At 40.7% G+C, this 25290-nt stretch overlaps 1 protein-coding gene across 1 annotated transcript in view; it reads left to right on the forward strand.

Annotated features, from left to right (window-relative positions):
- UTRN (utrophin) overlaps positions 1–25290 on the forward strand; it is a 583870-nt gene that overhangs the window by 2642 nt on the left and 555938 nt on the right. The window contains exon 2 of the mRNA XM_063443106.1: positions 19866–19927. Within this exon, the coding sequence (XP_063299176.1) occupies positions 19866–19927 (62 nt within the window). The remainder of the gene's footprint in view (positions 1–19865; positions 19928–25290) is intronic.

Here is a 25290-nt window from a genome sequence, read left to right on the forward strand (position 1 = left end):
GTAAATGGTAGCAATTCTGTAGTAACACATGATAATATGGTAGCAATGCAGGAATAAATGAGGTGGAGTATTTTCCAAGCTTCAGTCAGTACCTGGGAGTTACTGCAGGATGTAAAATGCAGAGCTTTAGTAATGTTGGTTCTGGGAGTGTGAGGTGAGGCCTGGGAGTTGTGGGAGCTACTGCAGGATGAAAAATGCAGCGCTTCAGTATTGTTGGTTCTGGGAGTGTGAGGTGAGGCCTGGGAGTTGTGGGAGTTACAGCAGGATGTAAAATTCAGAGCTTCAGTATTGTTGGTTCTGGGAGTGTGAGGTGAGGCCTGGGAGTTGTGGGAGTTACTGCAGGATTTAAAATGCAGAGCTTCAGTATTGTTGGTTCTGGGAGTGTGAGGTGAGGCCTGGAAGTTGTGGGAGATACTGCAGGATTTAAAATGCAGCGCTTCAGTATTGTTGGTTCTGGGAGTGTGAGGGGAGGCCTGGGAGTTGTGGGAGTTACTGCAGGATGTAAAATGCAGAGCTTCAGTATTGTTGGTTCTGGGAGTGTGATTTGAGGCCTGGGAGTTGTGGGAGTTACTGCAGGATGTAAACTGCAGAGCTTCAGTATTGTTGGTTCTGGGAGTGTGAGGTGAGGCCTAATAGATTGTGATCATTTGAAAAAGCTTATCTAAAATAATTAAATGTGACACTCAAAGACAGGGAATTGACAACTGCGGGGCATGATCTATACACCAAAACCACTCTAATAGCTAATGTTATATTGAAGCTTATAATCACTTGAAATCGAGGCCGTTATTGGTATCCGTGTTTAAATCCAAAGACCTAGATCAGTGTGTATTTATTAAAGGGACACTGTAGTCACCAGAGCATCTACAGCTTATTGCATTTGTTCTGGTGAGTATAATCATTCCATTCAGGCTTTTTGCTGTAAACACTGTTATTCCAGAGGAAATGCAGTGTTTACATTACAGCCTAGGGATACCTCCACTGGCCACTCCTCAGATGGCTGCTAAGGGGTGCTTCCTGGGGCAGTGCTGCACACTGTGCAGTACTGCCATTCAGTGTCTCCACCCTCTGCATGCAGACACTGAACTTTCCTCATAGAGATGCATTGATTCAAATCATCTCTATGAGGAGATGCTGATTGGCCAGGGCTGTGTTTGAATCATGCTGGCTCTGCCCCTGCTCTGCCTCTTTGTCAGTCTCCGCCATTCCTATGGGAAAGCATTGGGATTGGCTCAGACCACCACTCCTGATGATGTCAGTAGACATGAGGCAGGTCAAATGGTGGTTTTAACAGTATAGGGTCAGGAATACATGTTTGTGTTTCTGACCCTATAGTGTTCCTTTAAGCTGGCAATTGTAGAACATTGACAATAGACTTGCGAATGTAAGGTAAAAAAAAAAGTGGAAAGTGGAAAAACAGCAGATCCCCACATACCCCAACCACCAAATGAATACTGTAGTAATTAATACCCTGTACTAATCTGTAGGACTGACAATATTTGTGACATATGTCCATGTACTCAATGTTTATGCAGTAAACTGCGGAGTAAAATGACAGCCAGTTTGCTAAATCTCAGGTAAACTGCAGAGCTGGAGTAAAGGCTCTAATTCAAGTAAGGTTGATAATAAATTTATTGTAACAGTTATTTTCATTTCTTGATGAAGAGGAGATAAATTCTGCTGAGATCTCTAAGAGTAAATCTCACAACACATTACAACACATACGTATTGAAGCCAGCAGTGAGTATGACCATGCTTTTTTTGAGAGCATGTTGTAAAAGCTGGGATGTGATAAAGATCGATTCGCTCCATTGCTTGTCATTGCAGTTTATAAACTCCAAACTTGTAGACAACCAAACATGTGTCCTAAAATAAAACGCATCATTTATTATAATTATTCCCATTAACATTAGATTAGTTGCCCATGCAGTTAATGCGGCTGATGCAATCATACACCTCCACTGCAAGTCAGACCGCCAGGGATTTTTTTTAATGTTACTATAGCCCTTTTAATAGCCTTTAGTATAAGTGAATAACGAATTTAGGTCAAAACCAAATACTTTTATTTACAAAAAATAAAATTCGAGACTTGACTGTCATTTAAAAAACATGATTCAAGTTTTAAAGCTGTAGATCACTGTGATTTTAACATGCACACCGAACTTTCTAAGCCTGCAGAAAAGAGGTTAACTAGGATAGGGAAGCAGAACACAAGGATTTAGGAGGATTCCTTATATAGACATACACTTGAGTTGTATGAGGAAATATTCTGATAATTGTGATGGGTAGTTTTGTGTGTTACAGGTTCAGAGCTATCTTTATAGCTGGTGTAATACCACTTTTTGGTTGTTCCATAAAGAGTTAACAGATCATCAGTGTTGTCTTCATTTTTTTATTTCTTTCTTATTCTTTTCTACAAAATGTATGTTCCTTTCTTTCTGTGTGATGCAAGATACCATTTAATAACTATAAAATCCCTTCATCTGTCCCGTTTAAATGCATTAAGATGCTTTTTTTCCCACACAGACTGCATGGTGTTATTAAGATAAGAAGCGTACTCACCAAAGTTCACTTCAAAAGACACAACTTATAATCGATCTGCTTTTATGTGTAATTAACAAAAGCAACAGCAACATGTTAGAAAGGCATAATTGTGTCCACTTTAGTTTAATTGGAAATGTTCTTGTCACTAAGGATCTTGGAATGAAACAGGTACATTGATGCCTGTCTTATTAACCACTTCACTGCCAAGCTCTTTTCTTTTTTTTTCTCAAATAACATATTATTTGAAACATGGAATATATATCCAGCACATGAGTATAGAAGATTGCGGTTCAATGATGCTTAAGAATGGTTTTTAAACTTAACAATACTTCTCTGAAATAGTAAAGGCATACAAAGTTTCAGATTAAGAGGTAGTCTGTATCTCGCAATGGTTTGCGAATCAGAAATGCAATGTTCGCCATTTATAAGATAATTCTTTTTTTAAAAATATGAAAATTCTACTTTGCTTATGTTATAAACAACCTATTGGTATATTTGTGAATGTTGTTTCCCCAAAATGCCACCAAAATATAATAATATGATATAGGTAATGATGTAAGAAAGCCTAATAGCCACATACATAAATACGGTTAGACCGAGCGGTTAGACCGCCCCGGCTGTTTGTATATTTGATATGCTGCAAGATACGCAATTCTTTATTCAAAGATGGATGCTTTAATTTTAGGAGTTTGGGGAGGGTCTGGTCTGTTCTGAGAATCTTGGAGATTTACTAATAAAAATTTATGCAACTAAAATGTAATTTAGAACAAGAACAATGTACCTTATTTACGCAGACCAATTTCAAAACACATTTATTTTAGTTTAAAGACACGTTACTGTGAGTATTATTGCTGTGGAGCTCTGTTATACACTCAGACATAACAACTAACTTTGGCCAGTGTTTGTAACTAAGTGGCTACTAAAAAAGACTGGACATACCCCATATTGAATACCCTGGGTTGTCTACTTTTAAAAAATATGTACATGTGGGGTGTGATTTATAGATTTAGATAATAGTGTTACAATGTCACTATTGATACAATTTAAAAATGTATGTTTTGAAACCGCAATATCCTACTTGTACTTATAGCCCTATAACTTGCAAAAAAGCATGTAAACACTGGGTATTTTTAAACTCAAGCCAAAATTTTAATTTATTTAGCAGTTTTTTTCAGTAGCTTTTGTAGATGAGTAAAATATTTTTCAAGTAAAAGTAAAAAAACATGTATTTTTTTTCAATTATTCTTCATATTTTTTTATTTTTTTAAATTAAATTAACTGAAATGATATAAATAATGGTATGTAAAGAAAGCCATTTTTGTCCTGAAAAAAACAAATATATAATTTGTATGGGAACAGAAAATGAGAGAGCGGAAAATTACAGCTAAACACAAACACTACAAAAGTGTAAAAAGAGGCCTGGTCGCAAATGTAGAACATCGCAAAAACCGTTCCGGTCCTTAAGGGGTTAAAGACACGTTACTGTGAGTATTATTGCTGTGGAGTTCTGTTATACACGCAGACATAACAACAATATGGCACTCCTACAAAAGAGGGACAGAGGGATATAAATGAGGGACAGAGACATTCAGAAGCAAATTTCAGATTATTTTATATATTTATATTATAATATAATATTTTCAGTGAATCTGTACATTTGCCAAATGCTTGTTTGTTTTCAGTAGAGCTTTTCACAGTGTCAGCCCCAACCCATGCACTCAATGTTTCCTTTCTCGTTTTGGTCTTATAACAACCTCCAATTTTATGTAAGAAAAAAGTAAAGTAGTATTTTTAGCTAGTATCCATTGCTATATTTTATAACAATTGCAGAGTTCATTAAGAGAGTTTCAGAATTCATTAAAACACTTATAAATTTGACATTTTCTTTGCATTCACCTTAGAATTATTTAGGAGCAATTACTTTACTTTAACTTTCTTTTCACCTTGCCAAACCTCATAGTAATTTAAAATTAGTTGATTCATATTTCTATGCTTTACAATTAATATTTAAAGGGAAAATATCACTTAATAAAAGAGTAATATTTCACAGTATTTTCACAGGAAGAAGTATCATAGATAGGGTTACTGTATCCACCATGTTTTCAAGGACACATATCATTCTGCCATATTTATGAAACCGCATGAAAAGTTTTGCCTTGCGGTATGTTTACTGCTTATTCTGCAGGATTCTTCATTGCCTAATTACTTAATATTATACACCTTCTTCTGAATTCTGCATACTACAGGGCAAGCCGTGTCATGTGCTGCCCATCGATATGTATACATGATATATAGATGTTTATAAAAAAAGCTATTTACCATTGAGATTGGATCCGTGGATATACTTATTAAACAGATCGGTGGAAGGGTGGACAACGCGGGAACAGAGATTGGTACACAAGGTTACGAGCGATAGCGACGGCATGGCTCACTCCAGAGGGTCCAGAGTTCACTGGAGTTATATCTAGAATTAAAGAATGTAGAAGTATGGATGATCTTACGGCAAGGGTGAGGGGGACGTCCGCGACATTTCGGAAACTCTGGGAGCCTTGGGACGACAGCGCAATAGGCTCGAGTGGCACCTAAAGTCGTACCTCGATAGTTCTGGACCGAAGCGATGCCTCGCTGGGCTAGGCTCCACTGCACATTGGGAGATTGAGGACCGGCTGCCCTCCCTCTCCCCGTCCCCCCACTTTATGTCCCCTTTTCCCCTCTTTCTGACCTGGTTACATACTTCTCAAGTTCTTTCCTTCTTCATTTCTCTTTTTATTCTCTTTCTTCTCTACGCTTCACACTGTTTCCTCAGGCTAGATCTAGCGAACGGAGGAACTAGATAGCACAGTTAGGGGTTTTAACTGGCACATATGATAGCTAACTACTTTTAGCCCACTAGCCTGTGTATATACCTAATATAAATTTCCCCTACAAACGGCGAGTGCCAAGTCTGGGTTCAGACCCACGTTTACAAAGTTACAGAGGACTAAGGTCTCCGAAGGAGGGTTTGTAATTTACTTGGCCTCTTCCTTAGCCTAACAGAGATTGTTTACTGGTTGAGCTGAAAGTAAAATGATGTAAATACTCACAAGGGGTACTGTGAAGTTAAAATTTACGAAAAACCTCAATGGCCGTCAGGCGCCTTCGGTTTTGATAAGAAAGCAGAGGCTTATAATACTGTGATTGTTACGCTGTATTCTGCCACAATGTCGATAATGTCGGCTTCTGCGTAAGCCCATAAACTGATGCGCACCTGTACGTGCTATTGAAAGAAAAAAAAAAGAATTAAAAAAAAAAAGAAGCTATTTAAAGATATGGTCCCTCCCTTCACCTTTCAATCAATTCTCAGCATAGCATATTATCCACGTTGAGGAGTCCTGGAGCTTGAAATGGTGCGAGTAATATCTATTTAACTTCAATTCTTCAATGCAAATGGATGTGGAAGGAAGGGAGTGGACAGAAAGGAGCCTACAGTCCCAATATAACAATTAATTTGGGGACTATTGGTTCTCTTTTTTGGCTGAATTTGCAATTAAATGTATAATTTGTTTGATAAATGTTATAGTCACTGCAAAAGAGGGGGGATCATGAGGGGGGAATAGTAGCAAACAAAAGGATCCTGTAATGGGAACTTTACTGTAAATGTTAAACAGTAAGATACAGTAAATTGACAGCTGAGCAGTAAAATCCCCAAATTTAGCTGAACTGAAGATTTGTTTATAATTTGAGTATTTCAGCTGAATTTTGCAGCACTGTTTTGCGAGGATCCTACCCCTTTCCTTCCTACTTTCATTTTGCTGGCTGGAACAGTTGGACAAGGATGTAACTATGATGTCACTGCAGTTAAATGCGAGATAACTCACAATAGAACAGTAAAGTTACCCAAAAGTCTTCAATACTGAAGTATTTTCGTAACACTTTATTTCCTGTTTAGCAGTTAGCAGCAACTTGTTAACACCATCAGCATTAATTACTAAATTTAGAATTCAAAGTGAATTTCAAAGTTAATGCCAGAGCAGCCAACCTGAAAGCATAGCTGACTTTTTCCAAATTGGCTATTTTGACCTTAAAATTTTAATTTGCTTTGATTTCACATAGAATTCCCACTTTAGTAAATAACCAGTCAGTCACAAGCTAAACATGGCAACATAAGCATTACATTGTCTTGTAGTGGTTATTGTGCTTGTAGTGTTCTTTTAGTTTTTTATTTTAATTTTATTTATAAAACAACATATGAAAAAAAACAGAAGTTGAGAAGGCCCTATGTCAGGGTTAGGCAACCTTCGGCACTCCAGATGTTGTGGACTATATTTCCCACAATGCTCGTACAGCCCTAATGCTGGCAAAGCATCATGGGAGGTGTAGTCCAAAACATCTGGAGTGCTGAAGGTTGCCTACCCCTGTGTGAATAAGCTTAAAGGAACACCTAATTATTTTTGTTTGTTTTTTAAACCGATCATTTCTGGACTTAATGAGGGTTCCACGAGTTTGGCCCACACTGGTTGAGTTGGTATGCTAAGCCAGAGTGTAATTCTTCCTTATCCATATTATCAAACAATTGACGGGTAGAACTTGTTATCATTACTGACCTGGACCCTCATTTAATGTTAAAGGAACAATATAGAGTCAAGAATACAAATGTGTATTACTGACCTCATAGTGTTATACTATTTAGGTCCCCTGCACCCTCATTATCCCCTTACTCCTTCCCGACGGTATGTCCAACAAAATTTGGTCATTAAAGGACCACTCTAGTGCCAGGAAAACATACTCGTTTTCCTGGCACTAGATAGCCCTGAGGGTGCCCCCACCCTCAGGGTCCCCCTCCCGCCCGGCTCTGGAAAGGGGAAAAGGGGTTAAACTTACCTTTTTCCAGCGCTGGGCGGGGAGCTCTCCTCCTCCTCTCCGCCTCCTCTCCGCCCCGTCGGCTGAATGCGCACGCGCGGCAAGAGCTGCGCGCGCATTCAGCCGGTCGCATAGGAAAGCATTTACAATGCTTTCCTATGGACGCTTGCATGCTCTCACTGTGATTTTCACAGTGAGAATCACGCAAGCACCTCTAGTGGCTGTAAATGAGACAGCCACTAGAGGATTAGGGGGAAGGCTTAACCCATTAATAAACATAGCAGTTTCTCTGAAATGGGTTAATCCTAGCTGGACCTGGCACCCAGACCACTTCATTAAGCTGAAGTGGTCTGGGTGCCTAGAGTGGTCCTTTAATGACCTCGGACGTACCTGGTACGTCCTATAGTAAATCCCCACTTACCTAATCGCTGGCCCTCCCATGCCATGTGATAGCGGGTCCTTGCGAGCACATGGCTGGAATAGCCGGCTTGTGCAGTGCCTGCCGAGGGCCTTTCTGAGCTCTCAGGCAGTCCCCCTAATGCCTGCAAAAAACTTTTAAAAGTTATTTCACTTTTAAAAGTTTAATAACTGCAGTTACATCCTTGACCAACTGTTACAGCCAGCAAAATGAGAGTAGGAAGGAAAGGGGTAGGGTCTTTGCAAAACAGTGCTGCAAAATTCAACTGAAATACTCAAATTATAAACAAATCTTCCATAAACACTTCCTGTAAAGAGAGCCCTATTTAGGCTTTCTTTATTGCAAGTTCTGTTTAATTAAGATTTTCGTATCCCCTGCTATGCTAATAGCTTGCTAGACCCTGCAAGAGCCTCCTGTATGTGATTAAAGTTCAATTTAGAGATTGTGATACAATTATTTAAGGTAAATTACATCTGTTTGAAAGTGAACCCAGTTTTTTATATACACCAAAACTGCTTCATTAAGCTAAAGTTGTTCAGGTGACTATAGTGTCCCTTTAACCTATTGTTCCTTCTGTAACATTTTGTAATTATCTAATTGATTGTTAAATTCCCATTTTGACAATATTGTAAAGTACTGCTGAACAATAATAACAATTTGTCAAATTAATGGTTTCAGAAAATGCAAACATATATTGGGTCACATCGTGAATAAAACTTTTAAACAGCATGTTATAAATCTGTATTTCTTTACTACCCTGCTTGAGAAAGCTGATTACTGTGGTGATTCCCTGCCATTCACTTTATCCGCTAGAATGCTTCTCCTATTTCATCTTCCTAATAGCTGTTAGCACTTAGAAACATTGACTCACTCGGAAAGAAACAGGAATGAAACTGTGAGAGGAGCTTATCTGATTGGACGACCCTTGTTTTCCAAGCACAGATGACCAATCTTGGCTTCTCTAATCGGAAATCTCTGTACCGGAGCCAATGGCTCAAATGTGCATGTGGGAAATAAACATCCGTTTTTACTCATGCACGAGGGTTCCAGAGTCCCCATTAAAGTGAAATTATTCAACCATGAAGGGAATACTATAGAATATCTAGTGTCCATCTTTTTGCAAGCTCAGAGATTTAATATGTTTAAAATCCTCTATAGTGATTAAACAATAGTGACCAAAACATTGCATTACAGTTCTTTTTTTTAAACTTGGGCTACCCCGTCAATTATCCCAGTCTAGGTCATACAATAATATCTAACATTCACCATGGTATAGGTGTTTATCATAGATTTGTTGATCATTTACAACTAAGACCATATTCTTGTTTATTTTGTTCATCCTTCTTCCCAATGTTAGGATGTTCCATGCTGTCCTCCACAGGCACGGAAAGTCTGTTTGGTGTGAATAGGGTTAAATCCTTGCTTACACCACAGAGACCCAGGCCCGGGCTAGTTCAGTGGCCCAGACTGACGGATGAGCTGTATGCAGTGCTCAAACTGAGCAGATCATACAGCTCTTTAAATAGGGATTTAAATCCCCATTAACTGCAATGTGATGTGAGCAAGGTTAAGTCCCTGCTCACTGCAGGAGACCCAGGTATTAGTAGATACCTAGCACCCCCTCTGTCGGCTGGTGCTCTTTTAGTGGCCTCAAACAGATAGCTGAGCTTTATGCAGTGCTCAAAGTTAGAGTTATATACAGCCTTTTAAAATCCGTTCAGGACACCATAGCTGAGCACTCAGCTGTGGTGAATCTCAGTCTGTAGCTAGTACTAAGGGAGAACAGATGGTGATAGGGCCTGTCTGCATGCTCCCAAGCTGATTGTGATTGGGCTTTGCCAACTGCCCAGCATCAATCACTGTGTAATCAGCTGGGAAAAGCATGCTTCAATCAGTATTACAGGAAACTCTCCCTGTAATACTAAAAGCAGCCAGTGGATGGTGGCAACACCGCTCCTTACTGTTTTAACTAGGAAACCCATCAGTTTATATCAGTACTGATATAAGCAGAAGGTTTCCTTAGGGTTGTGGGTTGGGGTAAGGGTAGGTAAGGGTTAGTGTTAAGGTAGGGTTGTAATTAGTTTTAGGGTAAGGTAAGGGTTAATGTTGTTTTAGGATTAGGAATAGTGTAGAGTTAAAGGAGCACTATAGCCTTGAGTTTTACTTACCCTTATCATTTGGTAACATGATATATAAATAGGTGTAAGAAAATGTCCCCACTCTTTTAAGAGGCCTGATTAGTTCTGTGTTACTTAATTGCGGCAAAATTAATAAATTCCCTTGACTTGACTTGACAAATTGACAAGGTCTGGCATTGGGCAGAGCCATAGCAACCATGCAATTCACATAGAGCACACTACGTCCCTTATCTTTATTTACATAGTGCCATTGTATACAATTTTACTATAGCAGGCATAGGCACAGCAGATGATTGTTAATATATTGGGGATCACAGTCAGCCAATGTTACCTAGTTACATGGGCTGAAAAGAGACTTGTTGGGAGTGAATATTTTTAATCATTTGTGTGTTTCAAGATCCATTAAAACAGGATATTTTATAGTATATGTTACTTTCTTTGTTCCATAACTGAAAAAGCCCAAGGCTAATAATTTGTTCATTGCGTGAAAATAGAATTATGCCAAATGACAGAGCAATTAAATTAGTTCCTGTGATGTTTACCTGACATAGATTTCCAAAAATGGTAAAAACTGTACAGAACTAAGTAAATGTTAATGCTCTGAAATTCACTAAATATATTCCATAATCCCTTTCAACAGTCCTACTTTTTTTCGGGTCAGTCCCTATTTCAGAGTCATGTACCAACGTCCACTTTAGTTCCTGCATCTGGAGAGTTGTTGAATTAACTGTAACTCTGACCATTCTTAGTTTACGCTAAAATAGAAGGGACCACAATGGGAACAAGATTTGTGCCAAGCTACGCTAACTCTTTTATGGGCAAATAGAGAAGATGAATTTATATGGACTAACTCAATGCATCTCTGTGGGGAGTGTTCAGCATCTGAATAAAGAGTGTGTAGACTGTAAACATTAGTACTGCAATCTTGCAGGACAGTGTACAAAAAGTCCCTTTAGTTTCTGTCCGTATGACAACCACTTAGGTAGCAATGTGAAATAGGAATGTTTGTATTGCTGAGCCAGCAGTGACAGCTCTTTGCCCCAGAACCACTACATTAAGCTCTAGTGTAATGTAGTGCCCTCAGTCCCTCTGTTCCTGTGCGTCCAACTTGTCTGGTTACAAATACGTGTCTGTTAGTCCACCCATTGTACAGCGCTACGGAACTTGTTTGGCGCTTTATGAATATTAAAAATAATACTACTACTACTAATAATAATGGTTATGGTGCCTAGACTGCACCTTTAATGTAAAAAATAAATACAAATTTATTTTATGCCAAAATAGATGAACGAACTGAAATAGTTCTAGTCCTTTTATTAGGATTAGTCATTAAAATTAGTCATTAAAATATACAAGCCTAGAAGTTATTGTCTTGTCAGACTTCAATCTTCCAGTGCAGAAGCAGCAGCATCCTGGGACCGTGTCAGGCGCGAGGAAGCCATCCGAGCCTTCTCAAACAAAGGCAGAGCAAAAACAAAGGTTGCTCCCCACAAAGGCAGGATAATAGCAGTACTGGATCCATTAGGAAGGAGGTGAATGTCTAAAACGCAATGAAGTTCCATAGAAGGTGGTGAAAAAAAAATGCTGAATTCAGACTGTAGACAGGAGAAATAATGGGAGTACAGACATTGACATTTCAATAACAGGTTCATTTTAAAGTTGCCTTAATCAGAAACTTGCTAATCTATCTTCAGATTTTGCACTTAATTAACAGCTTACAATTAGCAATGGGTTAAGCTGTTTAGAAACAAAACATTTTTATATCATCATATACCTGTAATGTGAATGTAAATATTATTCACCCTTACCTTTTGTGTCACTTTACCCCACTCCCTCTAACATGTAAACTCATTGAGCAGGGCCCTAAACCCCTCTGTTCCTGTGCGGCAAACTTGTCTGGTTACAATTATATGTGTTTTAGTCCACCCATTGTACAAGCTCTACGGAATTTGTTGGCGCTATATAAATAATAATAATAATAATATACCTTGCTGTCATGGCTCTGCCTGACATGTAATGCAAATTCCTGTGACCTCAGGGACGACGCATGCTCATATACCTGTAAACGTTTGGTAAAAAGATGCCATGTGCTGATCTAGAGCATCATGATCTGGAAGTTAGCTTTAAGTTGTTCTATGTGTATATATGTATATATATCTCTAGCATACTATTGAGTTTTACTTATTTCGAGGCTGTCTTGGCACAGCCAAAGCTTGCCATATAAATCAATTTAACTACTACGTTGTTGTCTGTGCAGGAGCTCTGAGTGTTTAACCCCTTAAGGACGCAAGACGGTTCAGGACCGTCATCGGCATTTTTCACTTGCCGACCGACGACGGTCCTGAACCGTCCTAAATTTAAAATGTACTTACCCGATCGCCGTCGTTCCCCCGGCGGCGATCGGCGGTGCTCCCGGTGTGGGGAGACTGCCTGCAGCCCAGACAGTCTCCCCATGGCGGATTAGGACCCCTGGGGCCATGTGATCGCCCAACAGGGCGACCACATGGTCACAATAGGTGTCCTAGTCTCTGCCTGCAGGGGGACTGTCTGTGCTGACAGGCAGTCTCCCTGCTGCTGTAAAATCATAAAAAAAAATTAAAGTGAAAGTTAATAAAAAAAAAAAATATTATTATATATGTGTATATATATATGATATATAGACATATATTATACCTATATAATATATGTCTATATATCATATATATAATGTCATGCTAAGTGTATTTTTATATTAATATGTACATATATTAATATAAAAATACACTTATAATTAATTTACACACGTATATATATAATATATATAATAACTATATATATATATTGTATATATATATTATTATAAAATACGAATAATAAATAATTTACATTAAATTAAAAAAATTAAAAATAATAATAAAAATTAAAAAAAATTATATATCTATACGAAATGTTATTCTAACTGTATTTTGATATTAATATATATATATTTATATCAAAATACACTTAGAATGAAATTGTATATATATCTATGTATATATAAATAAATAAAAAGAATACGAACTATTCATATGTCCATATACAAAATGACATAAATAATTATATAAATATACACGTAGACTTCAAATATATAAATATGCACATATATTTAAATTCTACGTGCGTATTTATGTAATATTTTTACATAATTAAGTTATTTTATTGATTGCAATTTAAGGGACCTGCCTGCCAACCCAGGCCGAAAGTCTAGAGAATTTAATTTGCTAGCACTGTATTTTACCCTGTAACATTCTACGACACCCTAAAACCTGTACATGGGGGGTACTGTTTTACTCGGGAGACTTTGCTGAACACAAATATTAGTGATTCAAAACAGTAAAACATATCACAGCGATGATATTGTCAGTGAAAGTGACTTTTTTTGCATTTTTCACACATAAACAGCACGTTTACTGATGATATAATTGTTGTGATACATTTTCCAGTTTTGAAACACTAATATTTGTGTTCAGCAAAGTCTCCTGAGTATAACAGTACCCCCCATGTACAGGTTTTATAGCGTTTTTGAAAGTTACAGGGTCAAATATATGGGTCAAATATTTTTACATTGAAAATGGGCAGGTTGGTTACGTTGCCTTTGAGAGCGTATGGTAGCCCAGGAATGAGAATTACCCCCATGATAGCATACCATTTGCGAAAGAAGACAACCCAAGGTATTGCAAATGGGGTATGTCCAGTCTTTTTTAGTAACCACTTGGTCACAAACACTGGCCAAAATTAGCGTTCAATTTAGTTTTTTACTTTTTTCACACACAAACAAATATGAACGCTAACTTTGGCCAGTGTTTGCGACTAAGTGGCTACTAAAAAAGTCTGGACATACCCCATATTGAATACCCTGGGTTGTCTACTTTAAAAAAAATATGTACATGTGGGGTGTTATTCAGCGATTTATGACAGATAATAGTGTTACAATGTCACTATTGATACATTTTAAAAATATATGTTTTGAAACCGCAATATCTTACTTGTACTTATAGCCCTATAACATGCAAAAAAATAGCAAAAAGCATGTAAACACTGGGTATTTTTAAACTCAGGACAAAATTTTGAATCTATTTAGCAGTTTTTTTCATTCGCTTTTGTAGATGAATAAAAGATTTTTCACATAAAAGTCAAAAAACATGTATTTTTTTCAATTTTTCATCATATTTTTTCATTTTTTAAAAATTAAATTACATGAGATTATATAAATAATGGTATGTAAAGAAAGCCCCTTTTGTCCTGAAAAAAACAATATATAATTTGTATAGGAACAGTAAACGAGAGAGCGGAAAATTACAGCTAAACACAAACACCACAAAAGTGTAAAAAGATGCCTGGTCGCAAATGTACAACATCGCAAAAAAAGTCCAGTCCTTAAGGGGTTAAGTATGCATACCGTACTTTTGTTTTGGATAGAATGCTAGAGCGCACATGCATTCATACATCATTTTTATAGAAGATGAGTGTGCCTGGAGCATCATGGATCAATGACTTTAAGATCCAACAGTTCTTCTGAAACCTTCTACAACATTGTTGAGTTTATCCTATAAGCCATGCTTTATTGAAGCAGCACAGGTTTCACAGTTCAAGTGTCCTCTTTCTGTTGTGAGAACCAGCAGCAGAACTATTATGTATTTATTTATAAAATATTTTTCCAGGAAAGATATATTGAGATTTTTCAGATGTCTCATTTTCAAGTATGTCCTGTCCACAACTCTGGACACTAACATTTGTTAGTGTCCAGAGTGAATTTCAAGATTAAATAACACAGGTATTCAGTAATACCTGGGAACTATCTGGAATTGACCAGGGAATTAAACATTCTCAGAGATCTTTCAGCTAACTAATTTAACCTAAAAAAATTAACCCCTTTGTCTGTACAATTCCTGTATCAGTGAATAAACTTGAGGGTCATCACTCACTTCATATCTTTGAGGTGCATACCTGGAGTAATGGAGTGCAGACACGTGTCTAGGTGGCAGAACAGCTTCGCATCCACTCTGGACTTTGAGAGTAGACTGGACTTTGAGCTCACCAAGATCAAAATAGTAACATGGCAAGACTAATGTATTTCAAATGACACAGTATTTAGTCATAAATAGATGCAATAGGTGTATGTATATGTATGTTTCCCTACTAAAGGACCATTATAGTGCCAGGAAAACATACTGTTTTCCTGACACTATAGTGCCCTAAGGGTGCCCCCACCCTCAGGGTCCCACTCCCACCAGGCTGGATGGAGAGGAAGGGGTTAAAAACGTACCTCTCCTTTCCCCGTCATTGGCTGAATGCGCGCATTCAGCCTGTCTCATAGGAAAGCATTCTCAATGCTTACCTATGGATGCTGGCGTCTTCTCACTGTGAAAATCACAGTGAGAAGCGCGGAAGCGCCTCTAGCGGCTGTCAATGAGACAGCCTCTAGAGGCTGGATTAACCCTAAAGTAAACATAGCAGTTTCTGTGAAACTGCCATGTTTACAGCAGAAAGGGTTAATCCTAGGTGGACCTGGCACCCAGACCACTTCATTAAGCTGAAGTGGTCTGGGTGCCTATAGTGGTCCTTGAAGGTACGCCAGACCTCTCCCTACTACTGTTATTGGTCTGGCAATTTGACCCTCCCACCACTCCCTTTCAATACTATCTACTATCTACTACCCTTTCAATGCTATCATCAATACCTCTTTATTACAGGCCTATCACATCGTCGATTCTGGCACACCACAACCGGCGTTTCCTATATTTCTATATTGTACATATTTGGTCTTGAAGTTTCTACCTTAATATGCTTTCATTACGGCTTCTAAGCCCTGAACACAAGTGTGTGTGTAAATATATATATATATATATATATATATATATATATCTAAAAGCAAGACAATATTTTCATTTTGTTTGGAAGTACTGAGCTTGTTTACTGATGTTTATAAGAGTGAGCAATGGTGAATTTCTAACCAGATTCTCTAAATTTATGCTAGCATACCAAAGGTGTGAAAAAATTTCCCCAAACTATTAAAATTTTGACTTAAATGTTGCAAATTAAATTTTCAATTGATCACTATTCACTTGAACAGAACCCTTAGAAAATATGGAATTTATACAGGATAACTTTAATATATTATATACATTTAGCCCAGTATCTACACATCTCAATAGGCAAACATTATTATGTCCAGTGTAATACACTTGTTGCTTTAGTGCAGATGTTGTCCAGCTGTGTTGGGAATATAGAACAAAACCAGTTCAGCTGTGATATCTATGGGATACCTTAATTCTAAAACATTAGAAACATAGGCATTCTTAATACTGCCAGACAGACCCTTTCATGTAATGTCAAACAACAAATAGAAGTAACGTGTATATGATAAAAACAGAGGCCACCCCTATCTCTAGTCTGTCTGCCCAGCGTTGTAATAAAGTAACCTTCACGCCTCACTTAACACGCAGAACTCAGCAGTAAGGCCATTAACAAATGTTTTCCGTGTTCAAAGGAAATTGCATAAGTGAAATCAGATTGGTGGGGTTTTTTTTGTGTCTGTCTTCAATCTAAGATTCTGTGCCAATCAGCTTTACTGTGATAGAAATAGATTTCCTGCCTATTATCCTTGTCAGCATCACTTATGGATTAAGCTCCTCCTTCTAAGCCGATTAGGACAGGTATATTTAAATTAGAAAAGCATACAGAGTGGCAGGAAAAGTTATGCCAGAAGTGATCAAAGCGCATTCCTTAACGGCTGTCTTTGATGGAGGCTTCTACTGATACCATTTGCTTGGTCCTCCTCCAACACTTGTCATACACTATCGCCTGGATGTTGCTTCATCTTTCACATCATCCCTTGGGCATAGTGTGCTAGAGTCAACCATGTCTAATTATTACAATTTCTTTTGGGATTTATTGGGTTTTATTGTTGTATTGCCCACCCATTACAGCTTAGGAATTCCCATAGGCGAAGCTGTCATGGATTAGCCAGGAGAACAGAACATATTTTTAATACTTAACGTTATTTTCTTTTCCTGGATATTATCCATGTAAGCATCACCCAAAAAATATATACTGCAGGTTAGGAGAGGTGTTCCTTTATACCTTAATTAAATGTAATCTGAATATTCCTGTCCTAATCAGCTGGGAGGGAGGAGCTTAACCCATAGGTGATGGTGACATGTATAATAGCCAGGAAAAGAAAGAAAATTATGTAAGCATTTTATTTTTTAAATTCTGTTTTGTAAACTGTAACTGTTTCATCCTGGCTCAGACTTGGCAGGACTTTTAAACTTGATTTGTTTTATGCACTTTGTTCATTTTATCCAAACGAAATGATGGCAATTTAGCACAAATTATGTATGTTTTATGGTTGGGTTTATTTGTTTACACTGGCTGATTGATTATACTAAAAATAACTAATAATGCTGCTTATCTTTCCATTGCTAAATATGCAATAATGATGTTTATGTTGCATGTCATAGTGATAGAGAGTATGGATGAAATGTAACTCTTTTCATGTCTGTTCCACGTATTGTAGTTTTTTTTTAGCTGTACTTCTGGCATGAATGGCTATGAGCATTGGAGGAATGGGGGATTCGGGTACATCAATTAATTTATTTTACTGTAGGAGAATCCCCATTAGCCTTTTTGTCACCTTTGAACTGCTTCTACCCCATAGTGTTTTGGTGCTGCCAAATTGGTATGGGCTCCAGTATACATATTATTTGTATTCTTCACATTTATGACACACAACAGAGGGTGGATAAGGACCAGGTATCCTTCATTTTCTGGCGATATTCTTTGTAAATAGTTTGATAAAAACTGCACTGACGCCCTTGCTGAGCCATAACTACAACACTACTCTGTTTTGTCATCTACTCTGGAGTGTCCTTTTAAATAAACTTTTGAAGATTTTGGTTCAGGCTGCTGAATCTAATTTTTGTTGGTTGATTTGCATGTTTCCCATTGATTTTAAATGTGTTCTTAAGTTCACAGATAGCCTTTGTTTATGTGCTGAATGGCTGGCTGGCAGTGTAGCATTTACTATTCTGTTGTGTAGGTGGATCTGTCGCTGTGGAATTTGTAGAATTCTACCCTCGATTACAAAAAGCTCAACTTCTTTAATTGCTTGATTGTTAAATACAGAAATTCCTTTGGCATATGCAGTGCAAGAAAAGGTTTTGTCTGAATTTAGCCATTTGAATCAACCTACATATATTATTACATTTGCATTAGATCTGTGGCAACAAGTAGAGGATTTATTGACTGTAACACGGACCTCACTCTGCCCTCATAACAACTTTATCTCTATGAATTCATTATGAGGGCTGGAGTTTCTGGGTGCCTTTTTACTTTACGGGACTAAACTGTTTTTGAAAAGTATAACTTTTGAATTGGCTTGGGCACTGGCAGTAACTAAGACCATCAGCCGAGAGCTAAAGCTGACCACTGGCTACCCATTGTTTTGTAGCCACTCTCCACACATGCATTTGTGTGGTCAGGCATCTACATCTATAATGAGATGGGGTTAATGCTAGTGATAACATTTACATGCATCTGAGCCACTATGACTGGTAGCCCTTCAAGGCATTCATTCTCTGAATTTGTCTTGTAGAATTTTCAGTGGACCTTGCACACACACTTTTTCAGGAAGTACTCCCACTACGGTGCTAAAAAACAGGGAGGGCCCTAGCCCAGAGAAATCCAGTGGAACAAAAAAGTAGGGTTGAGCACGGAGTACAACAATTTAGACAACATTTTGGTTTCTCTAAGCCATTGGAAAGTCTTGACAAAGGTTAATGGGAGCCGAAATGTTGTCTAAATTTTTGTACTCCACAATAAAGTCTACCTGCTGAAGAAACTACTGGGTGTTCTCAAACCTACTTTTTTGATCCTCTCAATTTGTGGTAAACCATTTCTGGACAGATATTTTCAAAATATGGAGCTGGCCCAACACCGTCACAAAAATTAGACTTGTACATAGAGAAAAGACTGACCGAATTTCATGCATGTGGATTTTCAGTTTGGATGAATTTCATCCATGCGAAATGATTCAGATTAAGCGAAAATATAAATGTAAAAAAACCTGGGGGGTGGGGGGAGGAGGAGTCAATATGAGCCCCATATTAGTATAGGGAAGGTGTAATACCTCCCTTATGCCTTCCCACTACAGAGCTACTCACTGTAATTAGAAAATAGAAACTGGGCACTAATTGCTGCCAAGTCCCTATTACCTGCTGCAGGAATATCTGAAGGAGCAGGTGTACGTGAACAAACTGCATCCATTTGAGCAGCTCAGGGAGAATATCCGTGCAGAAACTCTAACTAATGTTATGAACAATGCAATTGAAAGATCCCAACATTGCAAGGCGGCAAATAGAGCTCATTTAAAAGATGTCATCTTCCGTACTGTGTAAAAAAAAATATCCATACGTTAAAAGTTCATTGTATCTAATGTGGTTGAAAGTGGTTCATTAATAAAAAAAAGTTATTGACTCCTCAACCCTACTCTGAATTTTAGCACTTGTTTAAGTCACCTTGCCCCCACCCAAAGGTGCATTGTGGGGTCTAGAAAAAGTGGGGGAGACGAAAACCCATTGACATCCCCACAGATAGCAAGCTCCCAGGGGACAAATAGTTGGGATGTTTAACCCGAATCACCTAACAAACGCAACGTCCCATGCATTGGCTCCAGCTGCAGCACTGCAGATTTCAGACAAATCACCAATCGCCCCAAAATCCCGATTTGTCTAAACATGAATGAACCAGACTTCCACATTTAGGGTAGGTTCTTACAGACTCTTAGCAATGAGCTGCAGTGTTTATGGTACATATGACTCTTCTTTAATTTATATTGTGATATCAATGTTTAATGTGTAACATAAACTGTAGTGTTATCTAATACATTTTAAATTATTGTTTTGCAGATGAACACAATGATGTACAAAAGAAAACCTTTACAAAATGGTTAAATGCACGCTTTTCAAAGGTAAGAGTTATAAAGTATATTGTTTCTACAAATGCTACTGAAAGATGAACTACCACTTATATGGAAATTACACCATTGAATTGTAGCTATAGCACTGGAATAAGAGAAACATTACTTCTGGGTCTGTTTTTCCTTTTTTGTCTCTGATGTGTCTATGCTGACTGACAGGTGTTAAGGGCAGAGCTTAAAACAATAACTGGCAGAAAGCCAAGACAAAGATTCAGATCTCTAAGATTCAGTGTGAAGAGCAATGGCAGTGTGAAGTTCTACATCTAAGAAATATGCATGCCTCCAAACAGTCCTAGAACTGGTAGGACAGTCCTGGTTTTAACATTCTGTTCAGTTGTCCCCAGCAACAACAACTTGATGGCTTCATTTGGCTGTCTAGGGGTTTTACCCACTTTCTCGCCATTTTTTAGAAGCTGCAATGTCTACCTTAAAGGGTTAGGACTGCCACTAGTGGCTGTCTACCAGACAGATACTAGAGTCACTTCCTAGAGTTTCTCAGAGTTTGACTCCGTAAAACAACACTGGATGTCCTCTTGCTTCACTCTGTAGAAAATCCTCATAGGAAAGCATTGAGATAATTAATGACTATGGGAAAGGCATAATGTGTGCGCAGCGCTCCCCCCACATGTGCATTAGGTACCCCCATTAGGTTGTCGCCCCCTCCAATGGCTAATCTCATGTGCTAGGTCAGTAAAGCTAGCTGCACACTTCAGTTATAACATAAGAGGTTTATAAGAGATTTGATAAACACGTTGACATTTTTTTTTTTTTTTTTGTAATTCTTTATTTTTTTTGTTTTTTCGAATGGTACAGTCAATGAATACAAGAGTTTGTAATATAGACATTTTGCAGGCTCATGCAAGAGCCGTGTCTCAAGTGTTATAACAGTAGAGTATACACAATAGCTGAGTTTTAACAATGTCTAGTTCCAGGCACAGGTCGTGTTACCATTCTATTCAGTTTTTGTATAACTATATAACTTTGTAGGTTAATCCAACAGGGTAGATTAAAACTTTGGGTGTTGTAAAAGAACGATATCAAGGTCTGGGGTTTGCGTAACCTGTCCCCTTCCGTGTTCGTGGAGCTGAGGTGCTTAGTAGGGGAGGTCCATTTGTCATGGCTTACAGTGGGTGGGTCATAGTCCCATCAGTCCTAGGTGCTAACGAGTATAGTCTTAGGATGGGGAGCGGGTCAGGGTAAGTAGGGATGTCTCTACGGTTTATCGGTCCAAGTAGTTTGCTTTTGGGGGGGGGGGTTCCTGGGATCAGGATGGTTAGACAGGGGGAACAGGGGGGTGGGGGTGTCCGGCCTTTGACCCCTCGGCCCGCGCGCCCATGCCAACAGCGCCCTTCAACAGCAGTCTACTCATAGGCCGTTGGTGGCCGCGTCTCGGGTGTCTCACCCTTGTGTGACCTCGAATGGCGGCTTATGCCGTCCTATTTGACAGATATGATTTCCATGGGAACCACCTAAGAGCACACTTGTCGGAGCGCCCCTGCAGGGAGGCGGTCATGATCTCCATGTCATAGATGGTTTCGACTCTATCCACCCATTGCTGGAGTGTGGGGACCGTTGTGCTTTTCCAGTGTAGTGGTATAAGGGCTTTCGCTGCTGTAAGTAAGTGAATGGTGAGGGAATTTTTGTATGTGCGTATTGGTATGGGTGTGTGGTGTAGGAGCATCTGTAGGGGTTGTAGGGGGATGTCTGAGCCTGTAATCACCCTGATCTTTGAGTGGATCATCTGCCAGTACGGTTTGATGTGCCGGCACGTCCACCATATGTGTATGTGGGTACCCCGTTCGGTCCCACATCTCCAGCATTCCCCTGTGTCTGTGACTCGCATGCGTCTGAGGTCTTCCGGTGTTTGGTACCATCGGGTCAATACCTTGTAGTTTGTTTCCTGGAACTTCGAACTTATGGAGCATTTGTGTGTGAGTTGGTATATTTTCACCCACTCCTGCTCCGTAAGTTGGGTTTCGGTCTCTTCTTCCCACTTGTTAACATAGGCTGGCCTGCCCTTGTCCTCCGACTCCTGAAGTATACTGTACATCCGGGAGATCCCGTGTTCGATGTGTGTCCTGTCTGTGCACATTCGTTCGAATTCAGTGAGTTGCCTGTGGAGTTGGGTTTTACCGGGCATTAATGTATAGTATCTCTTCACCTGGTGGTAGTGAAACGCGTCCAGTAGTGTGGGGGGTCGTCCTTCCATCAGGTCCATCAGTGGCCGGAGTGTATTTCCCGTGCACCATTGCCTCGTGTAGATCCAGTTTGACCTTTGGATGTTTTTAAAGGTTGCGGGGGGGAGGCCCCCTGCCAGGTCGGGGTTATAGGTGATTGGGGTGAGGGGGTTTGGGGTGGTCGTCAATTGACGGGTGTATCTAAGTGAGCACCAAGTCTTGAGTGTGGCATCAATGATGGGGTTGCCCGTCTGTAATTCGGTGTAGGTTAGTCTCCCCAGCCAGAGTCTGGACGGGATGGTACCTGGGTGCTGTGTCGTCTCCATCTGTACCCATCGTCTGGGGCTAGGATGGGCGTGCCAGTCTACTATTCTATGTAGGTGGGTTGCTTGATGGTAGGCGAGGAGGGAGGGCAACCCCACCCCCCCGGCAGCTTTGGGGCGTTCTAGTATGGTCTTGCGGAGTCGGGTCGGTCTCTGATTCCATACGAATCTTCGGATGGCCGTCTCCGCCGACCGGAAAAAGGCTCCAGGGATCCTTGTTGGCAGGGTTGCGAATAAATAGAGCAGCCGAGGCAGGATATTCATCTTAACCGCATTAATGCGGCCGAACCACGATATGTAGTGACCCGTCCAGCGCGCCAGGTCTTGTTGTATGGATGCCAGGATGGGGAGGAAGTTCAGTGGGTATAGTTGTGATAGGTCTTTCGGCAGCCAGGTGCCCAGGTAGCGAAGTTTGGATGTGCACCAAGAGAACGTGAATTGGGAGCTGAGTCGGGTTTCGAGGCCCTCATCTCTCGATATTGTCATGGCTTCGGATTTGTCGATGTTTAGCTTCAGATCGGAGAGTCGTCCGTAGGTCTCAAATGCCCGCAGTAGGTTGGGGACAGATATTAGTGGCTGTTCTAGAAAGAAGAGCATATCGTCGGCGTATGCCGCCACCCGATGCTCCTCTCCGCCCACCTGGACCCCCGCTATTCCCCCGTCCCGTCTGACCGCCTCCAGGAACGGTTCCAGGGTGAGGGCAAACAGGAGAGGGGACAGGGGGCATCCCTGTCGTGTGCCGTTACTGATGGGGAATGCCTTTGTCAAGGCTCCATTGATTCTGATCCTCGCAGTCGGGGTGGTATAAAGCGCGGAGACCCAAGAGCGCATGTGTGGTCCAAGGCCCATATGTCGTAACGTTTCGGCCATAAACCTCCAGTTCACCCTATCGAATGCCTTTTCGGCGTCTGTTGATATGAGTACCGTCGCTCTGTTGGATTTCCTGGCGACATGAATGACATTAAGGGCTCGTATGGTGTCATCCCTGGCTTCTCTTCCCGGGATAAAGCCCACCTGGTCCGGGTGGACCAGGTCAGGCATTATTCGTGCCAGCCTCAGGGAAAGGGCCTTGGTGAATAATTTCAGGTCGGCATTCAATAACGAGATAGGCCTGTAGTTAGCACAGATGGTGGGGTCCTTGCCCTCCTTGGGAATGACCGTGACTGTCGCCGCCAGGGAGTCCGTGGGAAAGCTCCCACCATCTCTTATGGAGTTAAGGCCCGCGAGGAGTCTTGGTAGGAGGATGTCCTGGAATGAACGCAAGTATGTGAGCGGGAGACCGTCTGGGCCCGGAGCCCGGTGCGTTTTTGAGCGTTTTAGTGCCAGGGTCAATTCCTCCAGTGTCAGGGGGCTGTCCAGGTCTTCTGCGATTTCGGGAGTTATCTTGCGGGTGATGTGTTTCGATAGGTAGTTTGTTATATTCTGGAGTTGGGTCCGACTCGGGGCGTCCTGTGAGGGTGGATTGAGGTTGTATAGGTCTGTATAGTAGGATCTGAAGGCTTCCATGATCCCTTTGGGCATGCTGGTGTGGGTGCCCGCCCGTGTCTGGAGCTTGTGTATGTGTTGTGCCCTCCTCTTGGTTCGGAGCATTTGTGCCAGGAGTCTCCCGCTCTTTTTTGAAAACTCGTAGAAGAACCTGGATGATTTCCTCAGTATGTGTAGGTGTTCCTGAGCAAGGAGGTCTCTAAGCTCCCTTCGGGTCTCTGTTAGCTGGAGATAGGTGGTGTCGTCTAAAGTCTGTTTGTGGGCGCATTCCAGGTCTGCGATCCGTTTTGACAGGTCTGCGGTGCGGCGTGTCTTTTCCCTCTTGCGGTGGGTGCATTTGGATATAAAGTGCCCCCGGACTACACATTTATGTGCTTCCCACAGAGTCAGCGGGGGCATGTCAGGGGTCTCGTTAAGTTCAAAGTATTGAGTGATGGTCTGGTGTGCCTCGGTACGGATCACCAGGTCCGCCAGAATGGACTCGTTGAGTTTCCATTGGCGTTCCGTTGGTTTAAAAAGGGGGGAGTTGATTTGCATCATTGTAGGGGCATGATCAGACTGGCAGGCTATCCCTATGTGCGCTTCCCGGAGGAGCGACAGGTGTTCCTGCGATATGAAGATGTAATCTATTCGGCTGTACAATTTGTGCACAGCCGAATAACAGGTATAATCCTTACCATCTGGGTGGGCTGTCCTCCAGCTGTCAGCCAACCCCGCCTTGTGCAGGGATCTCCTAGCTGCCTGTAGGCAGTGTGGTGGTATGGCACTAACACCTCTCGAGGTGTCTTGGCGTGGGTTCAGGGGAAGGTTCAGATCTCCCGCTAGTATGAGGAGGCCCTCTCTAAAGCGGTCCAGTTTAGCTAGTGTCTTGGCTAGGAATGTGTGTTGTGTTCGGTTTGGACTGTAGATGCATGCCAGTGTGTATGTGTGTTCAGCTATTGTGCCCTTGATGAATATATACCTCCCATTCGGGTCAGCGAGTGTTTCCCTGTGTTGATACGGGACCGTGTGTGCAATCAGTATCGCGACCCCTGTTTTTTTGGCATCTGGGTGGCTAGCGTAAAACCCTTGGGGGAATCTGTTGTTCTCGAGTTTGGGCTGGGATCTGCTCATGAAGTGCGTCTCCTGCAGGAACGCTACCGACACTCTCTCGGCCCACAGGTGGCGAAGTAATTGGGATCGCTTCTCCGGGACATTCAAGCCTCGGGTGTTGTTTGACCATATTTTCAATTGTGCTGGGCAAGTGCCCGACATGGTCTCGCGGGCCGGGGGTCTCCCTCTGGTGTCCTGTGCGTGCGGCCGGGGTAGCGGGATGGGTCCGGGGTGAGGGGGGGTTAAGGGGTCGTATAACCAGGTGGGGGGGGAAGTT

The sequence above is a fragment of the Pelobates fuscus genome, chromosome 2 (genome assembly GCF_036172605.1).
Source record: "Pelobates fuscus isolate aPelFus1 chromosome 2, aPelFus1.pri, whole genome shotgun sequence".
Taxonomy (NCBI): domain Eukaryota; kingdom Metazoa; phylum Chordata; class Amphibia; order Anura; family Pelobatidae; genus Pelobates; species Pelobates fuscus.